Source organism: Vanacampus margaritifer, chromosome 9, assembly GCF_051991255.1.
Source record: "Vanacampus margaritifer isolate UIUO_Vmar chromosome 9, RoL_Vmar_1.0, whole genome shotgun sequence".
Taxonomy (NCBI): Eukaryota; Metazoa; Chordata; class Actinopteri; order Syngnathiformes; family Syngnathidae; genus Vanacampus; species Vanacampus margaritifer.
The window spans coordinates 10,449,575-10,471,364 of NC_135440.1; the positions used below are offsets into that span (position 1 = coordinate 10,449,575).

The window sequence follows — 21,790 nt, forward strand, 5'->3', positions numbered from 1 at the left end:
CCCCCCAACCACGCGCTCCCGCCCGGTCGTCCCAACGCTATGAAATGCTTCGGACAACTGAGACGGACACACTACACACTCGCACCCGTCGACCGGAACACGCAACCGAGGGGCACAAGGGCCGAAGCGCAAGTAACGGGACACGGCCCACACGTCGCAAACAGCAACCGGAAACAGCGCTGATGAAACCCGGAAGTCGAAAGTCCCGCCTCCTCCGTGGCATATACCCCAATATATACATATACTGTACAGTGGTTCTTAACATAAATAGGATCACCACCGCTGCTCATTAAGCATGCCGAGTGGGGTTTTATATGCGTTTATGTTGGTTTTGTTCTGAATCGGCTGTGAATAATATAATTGATCTGAAGTGACACATTTACAACAATTTTGTGTAGAGATTAAATATCTATTAAAAACAGCTCTTCATATAATACATTGTGGGTTAGCAGCAGTGCGTACAACTACAATCATAAACCATGATATACACCATAATACATCACATTTGAAAAGGCACGCATTTAAATCTTGCTCTTGAATTGAATTAGATGTGCAGGTGTAAATGTCATAGCTGGTGAGTATAAACACACACACACACACCAATAAATGTCCACTTGACATACTCAGTACTTGTAATTTAATTCCTGGCTTACCAGCAGACTGCATACAAAGTGTGCTTGACAAATTGTGCCATGTCCAATAAAATGATGAAAAGTGCTCAATAAAACAGCTTAAGGTCACATACAAACATTTTCCGTGCAACCTTCAATGAATTCCAACATTAGCTCACAGCGCTCAACAACACAATTGTCACACATGCAAGATATGACGAACAATACTTTGATGTCCTATTAAAGGTTTGGAAGACGGAGAATCAACCATCTTATGTCAAGCACCAAAGACCAAAATGTGCTTAGTGTCTTTGGTAAATGATATACTGAACATTTATGAGCAATATATACACATTTAGATGTATAAATGAAAACGGATTCAATGTTTGTGGTCAAGTGGATAGCACATCCGCCTCATCAGTTCTGAGGTCGGGGGTTTAAATCCTGATTCGGGCTTTTTGGGTGGCGTTTGCGTATTCGGTCTGTGCTTGCTTCCACATCACCAAAAACATGCTCACGTTAATTGAAGGGTCTGAATTGTCCAGTAGAAGTAAATGTGATCATGATTGTTTGTCAATATGTACCCTGTGATTGGCCAGGCGACCATTTTAGGGGGCACCCCACCTCTTGCCCAAAGTCAACTGGGAAAGGCCACAGCTCACCTGTGAGCTTCATTGGTATAGAAAATTGAAATTCAATGTCATCACATATTCTGTAACTTCGTGACATTTGTTTGTAAATAATTCATCCGCTACAAATGACTCTGGTAGCACTGAGGAGTTGCAGTGGTCCACAAATATTGACTGAATATATATGCGTAATTAGGGCTGTACAACTATTTCAATATTTGTTCAAATAAAATTTCATACTGTCTGGATACATTACTGATATGATTTCACAAGTATCACTTAGTGATCAGTTAGCAAAGTTTTTCAAATGGGTGTACTATGTGGAGGGTAAATGTCTCAAATTCCTAAATACAAGACCAGGACAATTTTGAAAAATCTGTCTGCACGCACACAAAAGCAAAGCAGATACTAAAATATGAAGAGGCCTTCTCCCAAATGATATAAATTAATTTAGCTTTGCGTGAGAAAAACAACAACAAAGCCCTTCAAATTAAAATATTTCATTGGCTCATTTTGAACATGTTTAAAATAAACATAAACAATCTAATGGCGTGGCAAGAATGTAATTTCTTGACAAAATCCAGCCGTTTCTATCCATCTCAGGTGGCGGCCATTTTGCCACTTGCAGTCGACTGACGATGACATCACAGTTGCTTAGGCAACCACCAATCGCAGCTCACCAGTTTTCTGAATCTGGGCTGTGATTGGTTTTACCTGAAACCTGAGCAACTGTGATGTCATTTTCACTCGACAGCAAGTGGCAAAATGGCCGCCCCCTGAGATGGATAAAATCGGCTGGATTTTGCTGCTTAACTCATATTCCACTAATGTAATATCAACCCAAATACCGTATTTAGACTAGTGGGGTTGCATCGAACATAAGATTTAGATAAGAAAAGGGCTTTTTATGTTCATACTTAAAATTCTTTTAATTAAGTATTTTTGCTTTAGATAATCATTAACACAACTCAATGGACTAATTCATAATAATGCTGTATGTATTATTTGAATAGAGTACAAATAATTTTTTTGTTTAAATCATGAACATAAGTACGAGGATTGTCTTTTTTGTGAATTTGTCATCCATGTCAAACCAGCTGAGGCAAACTCATGTGCAAATGGGGTCAGTCAACTTACTGTAATAGTGCATGTACAACGAAACAAGGTTGAAATAAACAGACAAGGAATAAAATGTCAAAATCAACATTGAACAAGATATTCAGGACGTGCATATTTGGTTCCTTAATTGAGAATGTTGACGGCGGTCAGATTGATATGCTGCATAACAATTAAAAAAAAACAAAAAAAAAAAAAAACGCATCCACAGATAAATGACATGCCCAGCACTCATTTTGATGCCTCGTCTTGGCTGAGCATGTTGTCCGAGTTGGGGGGCAGTACAGTTGTTCAAGCCTTGCGTCATTTCAAGGTCATGGTTGCTAGGTCACCCACAGGGCACGTCCCCTGGAGAGTCACTCTCGTCGGAGCTCCTGACTTGGTCAAGATCCTGCAGGCCGATCAAAGTCATGTCCGGCTCAACGTCGTCCTCGTCTGACTGCACGACAGGCTCGTCGCTGTCCTCACTGGGCCCTTCGTCATCTCGAACGCGCTGAGGGTCTTTGTCTGACGGCTGCTTTTCCAGGTCAGGCACGTGGCTCAGGGGGCTGCTTAAGGATTCCGAGGAGGCGGTTGTGAGGTCGGGGCCTGTTGGAGATGACAAGCGCAGGTAATCGCACTCAACTGATAGTTATCTATTATTGGATTACTCCCTTGATGACTTTTGTTGTTATTGGGATGTATGAAGGGAGTATTTCATCACGCCCTTATATGGTCTGTTACCTGAGGTAAGTGATGACCCAGAACTAAAGTCATCACCAGAGTTCAGGAAATCATCCAAAGCCTCCTGGTCTGATAGGTTGGTGACTGTCATGTGATCCAGAACAACCACATCTGCTTCTGTTGGTTCTTCAGGTCATCAAAGTCAAACAAGCACACGATGCATTAAGCATTTCAAGCATTTCAATTCGACTCACTTTCACGTTTCTACTATAAAGCAACAAGCGCTTTTTTTTTTTGAATACCTCTCTGCTGAAGATATCCAGTGGATCGGTATTTCTCCAAGTCTTGGTTAAAGGCTTCTTCATAGACTTTCTGTCGTTCTCTCAGTTTCTGCTGCCTCGCCTGCTCCAGCTTTTCAATTTTCAGAGCATGCTCAGTGTTCAGCGCCACTACAGAGAAACACGCCGTTGGATTATTTGTATTGACTCGGGATAGACCGATAATCGGCCCGCCATTTTGACAAATATCGGCCTTTATAGCTGGTATCTCACTAAGCGGTGAATGCTTGCGAACGTAGAAAATTTGGGGTTGTCATCTTGATTTGGAAGATAATCACAGACAGTTTTGAATTTGTCCCAAAGAAATTTTGAACATGTCCAGACATTTTTTCACTTTCTGCGAAGATCTTTTGAAACCTTTTACGAACCCCGACGAAAACCCCAAATTAGCTACATTCGCATGCATTTGTCGCTCAGTGAGATACAGGTAACTTTTAATTTATTGATTTTTTTTGAATTTCCACTTTACTTGATAAAAGATGATGCTGACATTGGTAACTCCCTATACTTTTTTTTTTGGGGGGGGGGGGGGGAAAATTATGTTGACATTTTGGAACTTTAGGGAACTATTTACTTGCTTAGTTTTTATTTTAGCTTAACACATGCTGATGACCCTGGAAGCTCCCTGCAATTGTTGCTGCAATTTTTAAACAAAGCGGACTATTCCTTATATGTTTAAAATTAAAAGAAAAACCTTTATAGTGTTGAAAATTTGCAAAGTTGTTTTAACAAACATGCTTAATGGCACTTCAACAAAGTTAATTCTTTACATTTTAACACAGATATTTTCTCTTTTGCAGCAAATGAATATCGGCTTGAAATATCGGTTATCGGCCTACTTGACTACTAATAATCATTATCAGAGATGGCAAATCGGGTCCAGAAAGTAAAAACCCTGCCACAGTTTGGCTTTAGCCCCTCGTGCTAACTACTGTAGCTAGCTCCCTAGCAGGTAAACAAGCTAGGGAGCTAGCTAGCCAACCAGCACCCGGGGCTAAAGCCAATTTCTGGACCTGGATTTGCTATATACAAATCTGTCAACATCACAACAACAAGAAGGAATTTTTGTAATGTTTTGCTCCTTCAATCCATCACAAAGATGTGGTAACGACGTACATGCTCATGTCTAGAAAACAGAAATGCAACTTACCTTCCAGTGCCTCCAGTTCTCGCCTGGAAAAGACAAACAAAAAAAGTTCCCATTTAACACCAGTTTTGTATTATCAAAGTAAAAAAGATCATTGGAAAAATCTGAAGTAGGCATAAAAGTTATAATTAGTTGCAGTTTTTTATTAATTAATATCACATGAGGCGATTAACACTTTTCTTGTTTGGGCAACTTGAGGACCAAGTTGTGAGCACGGGCTTATCAGATGTACTCTATTACAGTACTTTCAATCAAGACATTGATTAGAAAGGGCCATAAGCAGGTGACTGGAGCACATACCTCTTTTTTTTCTTGTAGTCTTCCAGTTGGTGGACATGATGCTGCTTGAGCGCCTGTTGATCACACTGACAACAAAGCGTCTCCAGGAAGACCAACTTGCTCTCCATCTCCTCAAAGTCACCTTCCAGATGAGCTGCACATGGACGCACACATTTTCATATGTAGAAGAGGAATAAAAGTTTTTTTCCCCCCACTACTACTACAGAGGTCTGCAACCTGTGGCTCTGGAGCCACATGTGGGCTCTTTAGTCTCTCATGTGGCTCTCATAATTTTTTAAAGTAGAAATTAATATTTATTTACATATTTGTGTGTTTTTTTTAGATACAATACTCTTCAAATGAATTAATGATTTAGCTAAAAAATTAATAAAATATTCCAAAAATGTTGGTCCAAATGTTTTAAATTGTCAGAGAAAAAGATAAAAAAAGTTTTTAAAAATTTACCTCAAAGTGATCAAAAAATTTCTACGAAATTGGCAAAAATGTCAAAGAATTGAACAAAAAGGCAGAAAAGAAAATGTCTAAAAACAAAAGAAGAAATAATGAAAATTATCATAAAATGTCCACAAAATTGACCCCCCCCCCCCCCAAATTTTAATTTGCTGGCAAAAAAAAGTCATAATTTTTTGGGGGATAAAAAAAATAGACATAAAATATCCCAAAAAGGAAGTAGAGAGGCAGAAAAATGACCATAATATGTCCATAAAATTACCAAAAAATGTAAGAAATTTTAGAGAAAGGCAGAAAAGTCTAAAAATGTATGAAAATTTACACACAACCCCCCCAAAAACTAGAGACGAAAGGTAGAAGAAAATGAATGTCAAAGTATTAGATGCAGCATATTTTTGTGTCGTTTGTGGTGCAGCTCGAACAACTCTCAGTACATAAGACTGACACTAACAGACTGTTTTCTTCATTGCAATCTTCAAATGTATTGCGGCTCCAGACACATTTTTGGTTATTTATTTGGACTAAAATGGCTCTTTGGACAGGAAAGGTTGCTGACCCCTGCTCCAAGCATTACACAATTACACAGTAGGAGTCCATGGAAAACATTGAAAAGATTTCCATAGACTGCGTATGGCACCTATTGAGGCAGTGATGGCTTCAAGTTCAGCGACGAAAGCAGGCAAGCTTTGTAGTTGTTCCTGGAGTTGCGTCAGTGCTGATCGTCGCTTCTCCCAGTGCGCCGACAGCATCACCACGTCCCCGTCAACAGCCTGAAAAAGCCGCACGGGGAGCAAAAATAAAACAGACCGGACCACCGTCTACAATTAAGCACTCAGTACTTCTATTTTGGAGTAGGCACGGCCTGTTTACTATCCTGTCCAAAATGGATGTGATGAGCATGAACACCGACTGTAAACACGTCCATTAGCTTTTAGCGGTAGTAATTCCCTCATCAAGTTTTACTATAATTTATGAACTGGAAAGCCACGATGGGAGTTGGTAAGGGAGCTATAACGAAGCATTATTGTCTCATCTTGACAAAGAAAAAGAGAAGAACTGAACATACCTCGGCAACTTGAGCACAGTCTTTTGTTTTTTTGTGGAGCAGAAACCAACTTTCTTCATATCTACAAAAACACATTTTAGACTTCAGGCAAAATCATTGAGTGCGGTCGGTCGGTCGGTCGGTCGGTCTGTGTGTACCTGCTAAGGATGTCAAGTCCTGCACTGAAATGAGGAAGATTTTCTTCATACCTGAGCAAAAAATAACATGAGTAAGCGTTAAGACCATCATACACAAGCTTAGGATAACGCAGTGTGGTTGATGTAATAGTCAGTGTTTGTATGTACTATTTACGTACATACTGTATATACTATAGCGTATCATATCCGTTTAGCTGAGCTCTATAAAACGTGGTTTAGCATCCCAAAAAGGATTAAAAATAAATAAATAAATCATGCTCTGAATGAGAAAAAGAAAGGGTTAAATAATTCTTGATGGGCTTGTTCATGACACATTTATGTCAGCTTATGAGTCAAATTGTATACTTACCAAAGAATGAAGAGTTTACAACAAACTATCGATTGTATTTGTCCTCTGCTGCATTATGCTAATTAACTCATTCACTGCAAAAAATGTCAAAAATTCATTTGAACTATTTCTATTAGTTTAACATTTTAACAAGAGTATGAAAAGCTAGATTTTTTTTATTGTACATTTAGAACAGATATAAAATTTGTGATTAATCGTGAAGTAACTAGTAAAGTCATGCGATTAATTACGATTTAAATTTTAATCCCCTGACACCCAAAATTTCTTATCTTCTTTTTTCTTTTTCTTTTTTATTCATTCACTGCCATTGACAGCTTTAAACGTCGAAAATTCATTTGAACTATTTCTATTATTTTTTTTTTTAAATCCACTTTTGTTAACAAGAGTATGAAAAGCTAGATTTTTTTTATTGTACATTAAGAACAGATATAAAATTTGCGATTAATCGTGAGTCAACTAGTGAAGTCATATGATTAATTACAATAAAAAAATTAATTGCTTGTCGCCCCTAATTTTTAATATTTTTTTAATGAGTTTATGGCAGTGAATGAGTTAATTTATTTTCCATGCAATCGATTTAAGAAAATAATTTGACAGTGAATTGAACTGACCTAGACTTCCTCCTGCTGCTTTTGGATTCCTTCGATTTGTCACCAAGTGTTTTCAAGCTGTTGGGAGGAAACGCAAATGATGGAAGGTTTGCAAGTTATCAAACACACCAAAATTCAAAACAGACTGATCTTACAAACTCAAAAATAGCAAACCGTTATTGTTTACAATATAATTTAGCCATTTGGACACCTTTGAAACATACCACTTTAAATACAATATTGTCTAAAACCCTTAGAATGTGCATAACTTTTGACTGACCCTCGTCCTGCTCCTTTACTCAATGAAAGACTCAAATGAGAGGCTTCTTTCACTGCGCCAAAATCACAACAGCCAGCATAAGCATCTCATTAAAGCTCCGATAACTGATGAAAGCAAACTTAAGAGTATTATTTTCCATGTACATCTACAGTTTTGTTTTAACTTAGTTATATACAGTGGTGTAGTCCAGGGTATACGTGGGTATACCCACTTCTAAATCCCCCCTGATGCACACCTTTAATTAAAATACAAGAATGGGGACAAAGAATTTAAGACTGTCTTAAACTCTTTGAAGTCTAACCAGACAGTTTTTCACTATTTTTGTTCATTGTGCACTAAATATTGTAATTTGTTTTATAACATATACTTTATGCTTGCCTCATGACAAATACATTATTTCAGGCTGCTTGAATAACCAAACTGTTCTTAACAAGTCATGATCATTTTATTATTGTGAGCAAGTACAATGGACGGATTTTTAATTCTTACATGTCGCTGTTTTTTTAAAAAGAGGACATTTTTCTGGACTACTTAAAAAAAAAAATTAAGGTGAAAATTGTGAGTATACCACTTCTTCGGGGACCACTACACCAATAGTTATATATATAAATATATATATATATATATATATATATATATATATATATATATATATATATATATATATATATATATATATATATATATTAAAGGCATTTTTCCCCCTTTGATTTTTAAAATATTTTATTTTCAAGCCCAAAAAATATTTGGAGTGCTTGAGTTTGTTTTTAAGACAATGCCTTTATTTCCATTAAAAAATCTGTTGTGTTATGTGACTAAAAAGTTTTGAGATAGTCACCTACACTTAACATGTATGTAGAGTTTTTGGGAATTTTTTTGGGGCGGATTGCCCTGACTCAATAAAGGTAGGGAAATACTACCCTAGAGGGCATATTTTAGCACCTGGACACTGCTGCTGCGATACATACGTGTTACATTACATTCCTTAATAATGTTATTTGGCGACTATATTCCTCTTGAAACACATTGCTAAGGCAATTGGAATGTTTTGGCATTCACCAGCAAACTATGTAAAGCTCCATTCTGTGTAATCTACTTGACCCGACATCACATGACCGTCAGCTGAGAGCAATAAACAGGAATGGCACACACCAACTATAACAATTGAACCAAATCATACATCCGAATACGGTCATTTCCATAAACGCACCTAATTATTCGATAAAGTTAGTTCGATTCGCTTTATACTTTGACGTGGTCAGGAAACCAAGAGATAACGGCTCACTCGGTCTGATACTAGCCAACTTTGCTTCGCCGTATTATTAATATAATGTCACTTCACTTTCGATTGCAACTAAGCCACGCGTAGACTACTCATACAGTCTGACATAAGAAAAATAGAACAAAAAATTAGAGACATGTGACCTAAATGACACAAACCCGGTCGTTAAATCCTGTTGCACCATGTGAAGTCTCTCTCTGAAGTTTTCAAACATGGTTCCACTGTGTAGTTTATCTCCAGATGTCTTTTGAAATGGACCCAGTTAAGCAGTTTAGGGTCCTGACACCTCTGTTGTGACAGAACCTGCAGCTCGTCTTCCGTTATTCTTCTTCATAAATAGAAACTTAACGGCATCTAGAATCTATTACTGCCCCCTACTGCCTGAACGAGTTCACGACCGGCTGTTGGCTGCATAGTACACGAAGTGACCTTTTGTCATTCTAGCGGCTAGCCCCATACGGCCTCTGAAAAACAAACCACAATGGCATTTCCTACTTACGTTTTAGATTATAATTACTGACTTTAAAATTTATTGTATATATATATATGTATGTATATATATATATATATATTTAAAACAATGAGCCCTCACTTGTTTAACTACCACAGTGGGGCAATATTTAGCATGTAATGTACAAATCACATTTAAAAAGTGCAAAGGAAAAAAATACAAAGACCAGTTTTATTCATGAGCACTTAACATTTGTCCACTGAACATACAAAGAAATGTGCAACAGTAAAAAGCCTGTTACACAGACAAGCTGGTAGTGCAGCTGCCTTTCCCAACATGGCTTCTCACGATGACCTCAACTTTACATCACATCATGTGGCAGATGCTTTCGTGGTCACTTGCAATACCACACAGACGTCAAAGGTAAGGAAAGTTTACAAAGTGAGTACTAGGTGTGTCAGAAAGGTCCTAGGACTGGCGTCACTGAATACATGCGTATTTCAGTCTCAAACTAGGAGCTTTCCCCTTCAATTTGGTCTAAATTATCAACCAGCAAGTCTACAGAAAAAAAAAATAATCCTGCGACGTTTGCTTTGTTCAATGGGTGAGAAGAGGCCACAATTTTGGCAGGGTAACGCGTGGCCTGGTCACAATGCCCTGAGCATCTGGCGGTTACTGTCTAAGGATACTAACTACCATGCTGATTCTGTGTGACTGACAAGGATGGGGGTCCATTTTGAAGACAAGACATCAAGATGGCCGTGATAATGGAACTGTAACATATCCCGGAAGATTCCTGCCAAAAACGCAGGTGTGGCAAAGAAGGTCGGAGAAAAAGGTGCGAGACTCAAGGGTGAAAACTTGTAACTGTACTTTGGACTGCAAATATATTTGGTGAACACTCGTCGTGGAACCTTTCTAACATACCTCCTAAACGTGTCAATACTGGTGAGGACACCCCTTCAAATAAAAGAGCAGGAAAGTATGATTTTTAGGTACAAAAATCAAGATGTTACATGGAAGCACCTGAAATCACTTTTCGATAGTGATCGTTCACTATATGAAGTTAATCGATAACACAATTATATTGCTGAAATTATTTTTGCTGTACATATACATAAAAAACACACACACACACACACATCATAACACACACATATACATGAACATACTATGTTACAGCAGGATCCAGTGTTGCTCTTTTAAATACACTCACTGGCCACAAGATTTTGTACACCTGCACCATCTAATGTGAGTCAATACAAGAGCTGTATCAAATATTTGTTTTGCACTTACAAAGATAATAAAACTAAATGTAATTTAGTTAGAATTTTTTTTTTAATGATTGAATTTGCAGTTATAAGATTCCCCCCTACATTGTAGGGCCTACAGCAGCTAAATGTACAGTAAATAAAGAACCATCAATTAAGATGCTTTGCTGGAAACTTGTTGAATACAAACTACAATTCTTAACATTCTTCAATACTTGTAGAGTATTCTTATAATGCTATGCATGATTAAATATAGATTGAATAATTTAATAAAGAATTACTGAATTAAAACTATATTCATCTATGTAAATTTACTAGTTAATGGGCAGCATGGTGGATTCGGTGTTAGTGTATCTGCCTCACAGTTCTGAGGTTCAAAGTTCGAATCTCAGCTCTGGCCTTATATGTTTTCCCCGCTTCTGTGGGTTTTCTTATGACCCTCCAAGTTTCTTCTCGCATTCCCCAAAAATGCAGGTTAACTCCCAGCCATTTTCACTGAAGCAACCCCCTTCGCTCCCGACTGTTTTACTGGATTTTGACCGATTTTGCAAGGCCCGCAGAATATTGTGTTCTATTGCTATAAAAACATGGAACCTACCAAAAGAAAGATTAGTCTCTTCTTTCATCGGGAAAAAATTATATTTCTATCAGTTTCTGTTTTGCAGCAATTAGCATTATAATATAGCTAAGATTCAGCATTATTAAAGAAAGAGCTTTTTGCAACATGGTTGATCTCTTATACTCTGCTGCCACCTGATGGCTGTTTTTGTAATAACTACCATTGCTTCAAGTCTCCTTAGTTCAGAGGCTGCATCTAAGCCTTCTGTATGCTCTGGCATAAAAACAAACATTATATAATAACAAATAGTAATATTTAAAATAGAACATAATTATACATTTTGGGGAGCAAATGAGTTAAGGTAAGTAAAGGCTAAATTGTCCATAGGTGTGAATGTGATGTGATTGGCTGAGACCAGTCTAGGGTGTAACCCACATCTCACCTAGGTTAGCTGGGAGTTGTACAGAAAACTGAAGTCTGGATGAATAAAGATTCTTTTTGTTTTTGAGGCAGCTCCCAAAGTGGAACTCATTAGATGCTGTGGGTGTACTGAATATAATGACCTCCTTGACATTAAATCTTAATACAGTAAACAGTGAATCTGTAAACATGTTGAGCCACGGGTCAAGGTGTCTGTTAGCGCTTGAGAAGGATTCTAGGACTGCTCCTAGTTTTAACTGTTGAGGTAGTAGATTTGATCTGTCGTAGACGTTTTGTCGAGCCCTTGGAAGTGACAGAGTAGCTACCGTCCTTTGTTGAGTCATCAGTCCAGCCCTTGGAAGAATCAATGGCAGCACATTTGGAATCGTCGACAAAGCAGCTGCTGGCTGGTGAAATTAACGCGACAACGTCTTTGCTAGCACCTTTTTTCGTTCCCTTTGGACTGTGTTTGGCAGAGTTATTGGCTGGTGGCTTGCTATGTACGTACGCTGATGTCACTGAGTTGATTCGAGCTTTCGGAACAGCCGCGCGCCCCGCAGCTCTGATGACAGTCCTCGAAACTGTAATCCTGGGAATTGTTTTGGAGATTGGAGCGTAGCCCACTGTCAAGTTCCTCTGTAGCCGTTTTTCTCTCACATTTCTGCACATGACCTCACTGACTGGACCGAGGTCAGATTTATCTTTGACCTCAATCGCCGAGCCGAACTTTCCGACATTGACTTTGTTCTGTATGTCCTCAGTAACGTAACCGTCCCTTACGAATTCCAGCTCTCCATTATGAGTGTCTTGTATAAGATCCACATCAAGGCTACCCCCAGTGTTTCGTACCTTATGGACATCTTCCTTAAAGTTAACCTCACCGTTAAAATAATCACTATCCAGCTGGGCATTCCCAATGGACTGCTGCATCTTGCACTTCCTTAATGGATTGTCGGTAGAAAAATGATTAGGAGGAGCTGGATTAGCATCTGGTGGGAGGCCCCTCTTTCTTCGAGACAATCTCACAACCCCGGGGGTCTCGTCGAGCTGTCTGGTGGCTAAGTTAGTAGTCAATGGCATTTGAGCTGGTGCCCTGCTTGGATTTCTTCCTGAGTTCTGAAGACCTCGAAGAGTCCTGGGGTTTCTGTGGAACTTACAAACTGGTAGGCATTGATTGTGAGGCAGCTGGTGGTTGCTGTGTTGGGAGAGGTGATTGCTCTTGACTTCTGCTCGGCTTTGGGAGCGGCCCCGTAGTTTACAGATATTGCTGGGTCTTGGGGATTGCTGGCTGCTACCCTCTGTCATGGGCTTCAAGGTTGAAACCGATCTGACAAAGGAGATGCTATGTTCAGAAACTCTGGCAACCTTGGAGACCTGGAACACGGAAAGATCTTTTAAACACAGTGATATGGAGAGCCACAACTGCCAAAATTAACTTCTTTTACTGCCACACGTTATCCAAAAAAACACCCCGACGGTGCCAGCCGATTTTGAGCATTTTAACTCATCTTTCAAGGCAAGCAGAATATTGTGTACTTTAACAACACAAACATGCTGCGTACCAAATGAAAGATCGTGTTCCATTCTTTCATTAAAAAAGTATGTTTCAACCTTATTCCGTTCTTTAGTAATCACCATTTGAAAATAGGTAATTTGAGTGAAAATTGAAAAGAAAAGGAGAAATTGAGCTTTTTGTGGAAAGGTAAGTTTTCGAAAGTGACTTTGACACTAATATTTTTTGTTCAGTGACGCTCTGTGAATTTGATTTAATGTGACAAAGGCGACTAAACCCCATAGTAAACGTCAATTAACGTTTTTGGCGGCATTTATTTGTATTTTAGCAGTCATTAAAACGTTTCTGGCGGTAAAAATAAATAAATAAATAAATAAATGACTAAATGACTAAAAGGGAAAATAAAAAGGGATATACAAAAATACAATTCAAAAATTAAAATAAATAAAAAAAAATTGTGGAATTAAAAAATATATAACCATAAATAAATAAATGAATAAAAAAAACAAGATATAAAAATAAAAATAAATGTCAAAATAAACAAAAATAAGTATATAAATAGAATTAAATCTCAATCAACAAAAAAAAATGCTTTGCTCTCACATTTATTTATTTCATGCTGCAGACGGTCTATCATAGGGGTGGGCACACTCGGTGGGGCCGCGAGGGCCGGAGTCCTGCAGGTTTTATATGTTTTCCTTCTCCAACACAGCTGATATATGATCAGCTCATCAGCAAGCTCTGCATAAGCGTGGTAACGATCCTGTTGATTGGAATCAGCTGCATTGCAGCAGGGAAACCTCCAAAACCTGCAGGACGCCGGCCCTTGAGGACCGCAGTTTGCCCACCACTGCTCTATCAGGTCGAAATGCTATTCAAATGAGGAGGCGGTCCTAAGCATGTCTTGGGTTGGGCTCTGCTGTTGCAAACTGCCTAGAGTGAGCGGCTTGGCGAACAAGGAAGTCTCGCCGGCTTGCATGGAGAGCTCTAGCAGTGGACGACTATCTTGTCCACTATCGCCACAACTTGCGACAAGAGAATATATATATATATATATATATATATATATATATCTTTTTTATTTCGATTTTTTTTTTTAATTACATTTTTGACTTTTATTTTTAGTAATCTGTTTTTATTTTTGCTTTTAGTAATTTATTTATTCATTCATTTATTTAGGCAGTTTTGGTCCTCCATACAATGATACTGGATATGGGTTACTTCAAAATAGGGTTGCAAAATTCTGGGAATTTTCAAAGTTGGAGGCTTTCTCTGGGAATTAGCAGGAATTTATGTAACTAATTAAAGGTGAAAAATGAAACTATTCAAGGAAAAAAAGGGCCAGGCTGGCCCACAAAGAGTGTAAAATAGGGTAAAATTGACAGCATTGGATTTTTTTTTATAATGAATGAAAATGAAATGAAATATTTTTTCAGCCGAGTACCCCCTAACCAGCGCAAAGCATTTCTGATTGAAAAAAAAAGACTTCAAACTGAGTGCTGTGCCATCATTGTCTGATTTTTGTAAACTTGGAACTCTTTGTATTTGTGGTCTCTTGAACTATTTGGAAATAAAATTATAAACTAAGTAAAAAATAATAATAAAAAAAGAATTAATGTAATTAGTAATAAAGTTTTGTGCACATAAAAATTATTATCACCAATAAGTGTCCTCCTTTGGGCTCAGAGTAAAGCTCTATTCTCAAAAAGAAATAATTAACTGAATTTTAAATAAAGATTTCAAGTGATTGACAAGTGGCAATCACTTTAGGTGGCATATGACAAGTTGGGTCAAACCATTCTGGTATGGGGGAGATGCTAAGTTTTTAGGACACTGAAATTGATATATTGAATACTTTTGAACTATATTTTAATATCTCACGTACCCCCATTTGAGAACCTCTGATCTAGACATCTTCCAGAAACACAAACGAAATAAAGTGGACAAACCTTTTTCTTCCCTCTGAGCTGTATGGAGAAGTGCCGAGATCTCAGGTGATGTTTTGTAACTTCGTCTCTCCTGGCAGCCTCCACAAATTCATTGTTCATCCTCTGCCCTGCCTCCTCCTTCCGCTCTCTCTCCTTTCTCCTTTGTGCCCGGGCAGTTTGACGGCAGAGGGAGCTGCCCTCTGCAGAGTCTGAGCCTTCAAATTTCAGTGACCTACAGCCTGGCTGCACTGTACGACAACACACAAAGACAAAATATGTTAGCATTAGCATGCTAGTAAGTTAACCTCTAAGTAATCGCTACACCTTTTTTTTTTTAATCATCATAGCAGGATTTCAATGGATTTATGTCATCAAAAGCATTTTTTCTTCACAATTTACCTTTGATTACATTTGAACATTGTTTTACACGTGAAAGTGGAAGGGCACCTGCTTGTGTGACCGTGTTCTTCCTGTCAGTGACAGTCTGTGGGCGTTTGGAAAGACGCAAACTAAAATGTCCATCAGCGGCTGGTTCCTTCTCTCGTCCACTCAAGAAGGCCATGTTTCTTGGCAACGCTGCTGAACCTGAGGTCACAGAGAAAAATCACTTCATTTAGTTGGGTCTGTGAAAGTGAATTGAGTGACCAGCATGAGCATGATTAGGTGCTAAAATACAGATCAAGCGCTAAAACCTCAGACTATGTTCACGCATATATTTTCACATACTAAAAGTATGGTTTAAATTCCACGCACTGCCCTGGTTCATTCAGCATCAATTTATTCACATTTTTTACAAACAAAGTTTATAGGCAGGGCTTACATGCATAAAGCCATAGCCCAATTGGACAGCATCTGTGACGCATTGTGTCAGGAGATCAAAGAGGCAAAGAGGGACGATACCTACAAGGAATGGATATGAAATCTAATACTATGGAGGACCAAAAATGCCCAAATAAAAAATAAATAAAGTGAAAATAAAAACTATAAAATATAATTAAAAAAATAAATATGTATGGAAATAAAAACACACAAACATATAAATAAATAAAATAAAAAAATAAAAAATGAGACAAAAAATAAAAATATAAAAGTAAGGTAGAAATAAAATATCAAATATATAAATAGATATAAAAATCAATCAATAAATAAAACACTTTTATTTTTGTATTTAATGTTTCAGTTATAGTTTTTAAATCCGTTTTCATTCTCACTTTTATTTATTTTATTATTTAATAAATTTCGTCACGGAGACATACCTCTGAGGCAGAGAAATGATAAGAAGTCCTCTGTTTTAGGTCGACGTCTGGTTAGACTGGTGACTACTGCTAGGTTGTGGTTGTGCCTGTACTGCGTTGATGACGTCAGTGGTGGAACAGGAGAGCTGGGTGGGGACTGGGCAAACTTTCTTTGCGCTTGCAACCTTGGCCTATACAAACAAGCAAACACACTTATCTGAATTCCAGTTTATTGAGGGCTAAAACCTTTAAGGATTTTTTTTTTTTTTAAGTGTGCTACATTCTGTACTGAGGTAGGCCTGACCAAAACCTGACACATGACACATAATGACAATGAACACCATTGTTTGTCCATCATAGATTTTTAAGCAAGTGGGCCAGGCTTGGGCAAAAAAAACAAAAAACATAAACATGTGACAACCCCAAGGGTTAAAGCAAAACATTTTTATTTGACAGAAATGTTGTTTAATGTTTAAATTGACTGCGGTCAATTAAAACAAATTTTGCAGGGCAGTAGGGAGCACACTGATTTTTAAAAATAATAAGATTTAGGCATTAATTAGGGAAGAAAAATGTGACAAGTATACGACCGCTCTAGGAGGGTAATTGGGAATGCAAAAATATTTAAATATTTATAATTAAAAACATCAATTTGATGTATTTTGAGTGAAAAAAAATCAAGCAGACTTAAAAGACAATATCAATGTATAATAAAAATATCTATCTATACATGGTCATGTTATGCTATATATGCAGGGTTACTTTTAAACTGTATTCTTCTGATACAGTTACCTGTTAAAACAATTTAGTTAGTAACGTAATCCAATCACCATACTATTAAAATAATGTAACTTAGACAGTAACAGTGGACCCCAACTATTTGCAGGGGTAGAGACCGGGCCGGACCACAAATAACGAAAATCCATGTGTAATTGATGGATGGATGGATGGATGGATGGATGGATGGATGGATATATAGATAGATAGATAGATAGATAGATAGATAGATAGATAGATGTTAGCGGATGGGTGGTGAGCTGTTCCTCCTCATGAGGGAATAGATTTGCTTTCTCCATAACAGTTGTTGCCATCATAACGTATGAAATGGGGAAAAAGCGGACAAATAACGCTTATGAAGGCAACATTTACAAATTTACACCCAAATAACCTTGCCTTCATCTCTCACAAAGACGCAAGCGCACACACGCAACCTAATTGTGACCTAAATACGCTACGGCGATGATGCCGATGCGCATCAACCGCAAAATTAATTTTTATCCCAGTCGTTAGTTTTTGCATTTTTATTGTTAATATTGTGTTTAAATAGTACATCAGCGTGTGATATGTAAGGAAGGTGGAACTCTGACTCATGTTAGCATGTAGCGATTTAGCAACTAGCTCCTCCCTTGCAGTACATGGCAGCGCGCTGACAGTTCAAACTTTTTCTTTTTCTTCAGTGAGTAAGTTCCAAACAGTGAATAGTGATTAAAACTTCCTCTTTCCTCTCCTACATTCAAATTGGCGCATAGTGCGTGGAAGACTCGACTCTCGACATGTCCCGTCCGCAATGCCACCCTGCACTCTAGGGACAGACAGTTCCGCTAACTTCTCCTAATATGGCTTGCTGCTTCTCCACGGAGAAGGTACACACAGCATGAAATTTAAGACCTCACCCAGATATTAAAATTCAATACTTTTACAAGATTTTTTAAGGCGGTATTTCCAAATTAATCAATTCAATGCGTGAAATTAATGTCAGTTTAGTAATGTGGGAACTTGTTTATGGGGTGCACCCTTGTCTCATTTTCAAAATGACGGAAATCCGTCCCCACGACGGACAACCCATTGCAAAGTTATTTAATACCCAAAGACACACAAACAAGGCTGAAACAAAACCACACAAGAGAGGCTGACCTCCTGCTATGTAGGTCCTCCTTGTCACAAAGATGGCTGACAGGGTGGCGCTGAGGGCGTGCGTCCAAGGACCAACTCCAGCTTGGGCTGCCTGACAGTGAGGACGTTCGCTGGCCGGTGTCATTAACCAGGGAACCTAAACCAATTGGTGACCATGGTTGAGTTAGAAACTAAACAATCCAGTGGAATTGGTACAAAGTAGTCATGCAGATACTGACCCCTGATGCCTTTGGGAGAACATGACCTCTGTTTCCTGGCCGTGACAGGAGTCCTCAAGAGTGGCCGTACATTCTTGGGTGGCTTCCTTTTTTTCACTGAGTGCTTGTTCTGGGTTCTCTGTGGTTGTTCTGTAGTGTTTGTGTACTTAGACATCAACATGGATGATGAATTGGATATTTTATGTGATCGTAACGTCCTGGTTGAAACGGAATTATTCCGTGCATGTTCTTGTAAGCTGGCGTGCTGCACAGTTTTTTCTCGACACATTTTTGGTCGTGTGTGCAAGTGTTGTTTTGTAGGAGTCTTTTTCCTTTTCTGTGAATGTGTATCCTGAGACAAGTTTATTTTTTGCACTTTGTTGGTAAGATCTCGATGCTGTTTTGTCTTAACATGAGTTTTTTGCAGTGTGTGTGTTTTTTTCTGCATGTTCTGCAGTCTGTGCGAGACTCTTTGTTGCTGGGGCTTTTGATTGGACTTTTGCGGTTCACGTGTAAGTGCAGCTTTTGATACATGCTTGCGTTTGTGCCCGTGTGCAGGTAAGTGTCCGTGCGTGGCACGGCGTGTGTCTCTGAATTCCTTGAGGGAGAGGAAAAGAACTTTGCGCACCAGACGCTCTTCACACCACGGCATCCCATCACTGATGTCCTACAGAGCCAAAAAACCAAGCATAAATATCAGTGAGGGTTGTCCAACATTACATAAAATATGACTAGTGTTAATTATTGGTGTCATTAATTATAAAGGTGAAAGTTAAATGTACAGTGCAGTAGACAAGTATTTGCTTCCCTCCATATTTCTGATTTTTTTGTATATTGATCAACGTCAAGCAGAAAATGTTTATTTGTAACATTCATTTTGTGACGGCAAAACCAAATGGTTTCAGCAGGTGGAAAAAAATTACGGAATTGGCCTCAGTGACTTTTTTTTTTTTAATCAAGCAGGTGTTATGACTCATAACACCACAAGTTAAGTTTTTCATTAAAATAACTTTGAAAAGGTTCCAAATAAAGTATTTAGTTGTATTTTTTTCTATTGGATGGATGCATGTTTTGAAAGCAGCTACATTATTAAAAATAAGTTCTGCTCATTTGTGAATGAATAAATGCTTTGTATTTAAAATCACACTTCTTGTCCCTCTCTCCTTCCCTTCCTTGGGGCATTGCAAAGATTGCTCAACATTGGTAAAAATGTTTCAGAAGACTTCTGTTGATGCTCAGTAAACAGTATACAAGTATGCTTCAAAAGTTACAACTGGCAAAGAGTAACCAAGCTCAAGCATCTAGCAGTTTTGTGATCTTCGACGCTAAATGTAAAGGTAATTTTAATCAATACAGACTGTGCTATAGATGCACAGTACGTGTCAATAATGGTTTGCAGTACATATACATTTTACTTACATATTTTTTCTTGATGATATTCCGTTTGGGCCTGTCTGTACTCATCTTGCACAGTTGACATGAATGACAGATGCTTCTTCTGCTTTGCTTATTCTGCCAGTGTGTAAATCATGTGTCCTGACAAAATAAAACCCATTACTCTTGCAATGTTTATATAAAATTAAATATACTTAAGAATACACTTGCTATTATTTGTGAGTGAAATTATTCCAGTAAATGATCAACATGACATGTATATGTATAAGAGGTTGGAAAAGTGACTGAGGGTGTGTTACTGCAAATCGGATACTAATCTGGATCAGTACTACTATCGTCCACGGATATACCTACTTTGCAGTCATACTATATAAATATAAGCATTACTTGTTAATGATGATTGCGGTGGGATTTAGCAGCGACATCACAGTCAATAAACATAAGCTTTAACGATGTTAGCAGCGATCATGTCCATCAACTAGCGCGCACTGAACAGATTCAACTATGATAGGCCTCATACTTTATTATACGACACAATCAATTAATGTAATAGGTCACTTTTGTCATTTTTATTGCACTTGCATTACGATAACGTAACAAGGCAAGTAGAGATTCGCCGTCTGCTTTCTCACTAAATCCATCCGATATACATCGACGTGTGTAACGGTAAGAAGTGTGGATGTCGATTTACGTGTCCGTCCAAATACGACCCCTAGCAATCTTATAATGCAGGATAATAAGGGAGGTGGATTACACTGGAGCGAACGTGTACGGTACATTCTGGTCAGAGAGTCGTTAAACAAAGCAGGGATGAAACAATGGGCCGAACAGATAACCCACCTCGAACGGGATAACCGGGCTAGCGGTGCTACATCATGAGCCCTGCGCCCACCTGGCTTTGTAGCAGTAGCAGACAGACCCTCACGGACAAACCTGGAACAAGACACATTAGAGCCCCCACCGAATGTGGCTCGTCCGTGTGAAGGTTCCGCACTCACACGGCCTGGTTGCGCGTGCAGCATCGTGCGCATGTGAAAGGCTACTCGCTTCCGGTCTACCCAGGGGGCGGGGCTTCTTCTCCCTGCCGAGACCAACGGTAACGTCACTTCGATTAATGATAGCAACATGTCCACAACAAAAACAATACTTTAAGTTTGATCGTGGTTATAGTTTATATTTGTACCTTGTTGATGTTTTTGTGTATCCTGTTTGTCTATGCCTGTGCCTCGAGCCTGTAATAACGTGTAGTGTATCAGTTGAGGGTTAGGGGTACTTAATTGTACTCACACTCTAGTCGAAGTACATATACTTGTATTAAACAAACAAACAAAAAAAAAAAAATAGGAAAAAATGGTCAAAGTAGACGTTCCACAAAAAAAAAAAAAATTTATTACCAAATCATTGAAAATTCCAAGTATACGTCACAAGTCAAAATGGCGCTCAACTCGATGAAAGTTAGCTCTCAGCTCAAAAGCATTGGACTTTGGATCATTGGAGTTTGATTTGTGAGGATTATTTAGATTTCAAAATGTGATTAAATGTTGTTTGACTACTGTAACAATCTGCCTGGTTTGTATGCTAGTCGCAGGTAAAAGCAATAAAATACGCCGCTTGGAAATATCAGAAATGCCCAGATGTTTGGAATTGTCAAGTCTCAACTGAATTTCGAAAGTCATTTGCATACAATACCCATGGGAAAACAAAAAATATACAATATTTGTTTTGACAAATTTGCATAATGAAAACAAATGTAATCACGTGAAATAATTTCCCTCTTGTATTAACATGCATAGTGTTGAGGGGGGAAACATATCATGGATGTCATGTTAGTTGTTTTAAGAAGACTGCTGCAGGATTTTTTTTCCATCCCAGGGCTAAAGGGGGGCTGACTAAATAATATTTGGGATGTTGGATACCACTTTTTTCAGACCAATATCAGTACAATTACT

The 21,790-nt window shown here is 38.3% G+C and overlaps 2 protein-coding genes across 3 annotated transcripts; both read right to left on the bottom strand.

Annotated features, from left to right (window-relative positions):
- Positions 1-620: 620 nt before the first annotated feature.
- On the bottom strand, positions 621-9,293 carry LOC144058131 (dysbindin-A-like). The gene is made up of 10 exons (XM_077576398.1): positions 9,117-9,293; positions 7,418-7,474; positions 6,458-6,508; positions 6,321-6,381; positions 5,892-6,024; positions 4,805-4,937; positions 4,508-4,530; positions 3,322-3,468; positions 3,080-3,205; positions 621-2,944 (listed from the first exon to the last, which is right to left on the bottom strand). Exons 1-10 carry the CDS (start codon positions 9,170-9,172, stop codon positions 2,685-2,687), a joined length of 1,047 nt encoding a protein of 348 aa, XP_077432524.1. The 5' UTR covers positions 9,173-9,293; the 3' UTR covers positions 621-2,684.
- Positions 9,294-9,621: 328 nt separating this feature from the next.
- Positions 9,622-20,907, bottom strand: LOC144058441 (uncharacterized). Of its 2 annotated transcripts, none has more exons than XM_077576898.1 (8): positions 20,734-20,907; positions 19,866-19,982; positions 18,468-19,113; positions 18,250-18,385; positions 16,357-16,526; positions 15,548-15,685; positions 15,122-15,348; positions 9,622-13,033 (listed from the first exon to the last, which is right to left on the bottom strand). In XM_077576898.1, the coding sequence occupies exons 2-8, from the start codon at positions 19,908-19,910 to the stop codon at positions 11,876-11,878; spliced, it is 2,520 nt and encodes an 839-aa protein (XP_077433024.1). In that variant the 5' UTR covers positions 19,911-19,982; positions 20,734-20,907; the 3' UTR covers positions 9,622-11,875. The 2 variants fall into 2 exon arrangements, with proteins under 2 accessions (XP_077433024.1, XP_077433023.1); XM_077576897.1 differs by having other exon boundaries at positions 20,682-20,907.
- Positions 20,908-21,790: the final 883 nt, after the last annotated feature.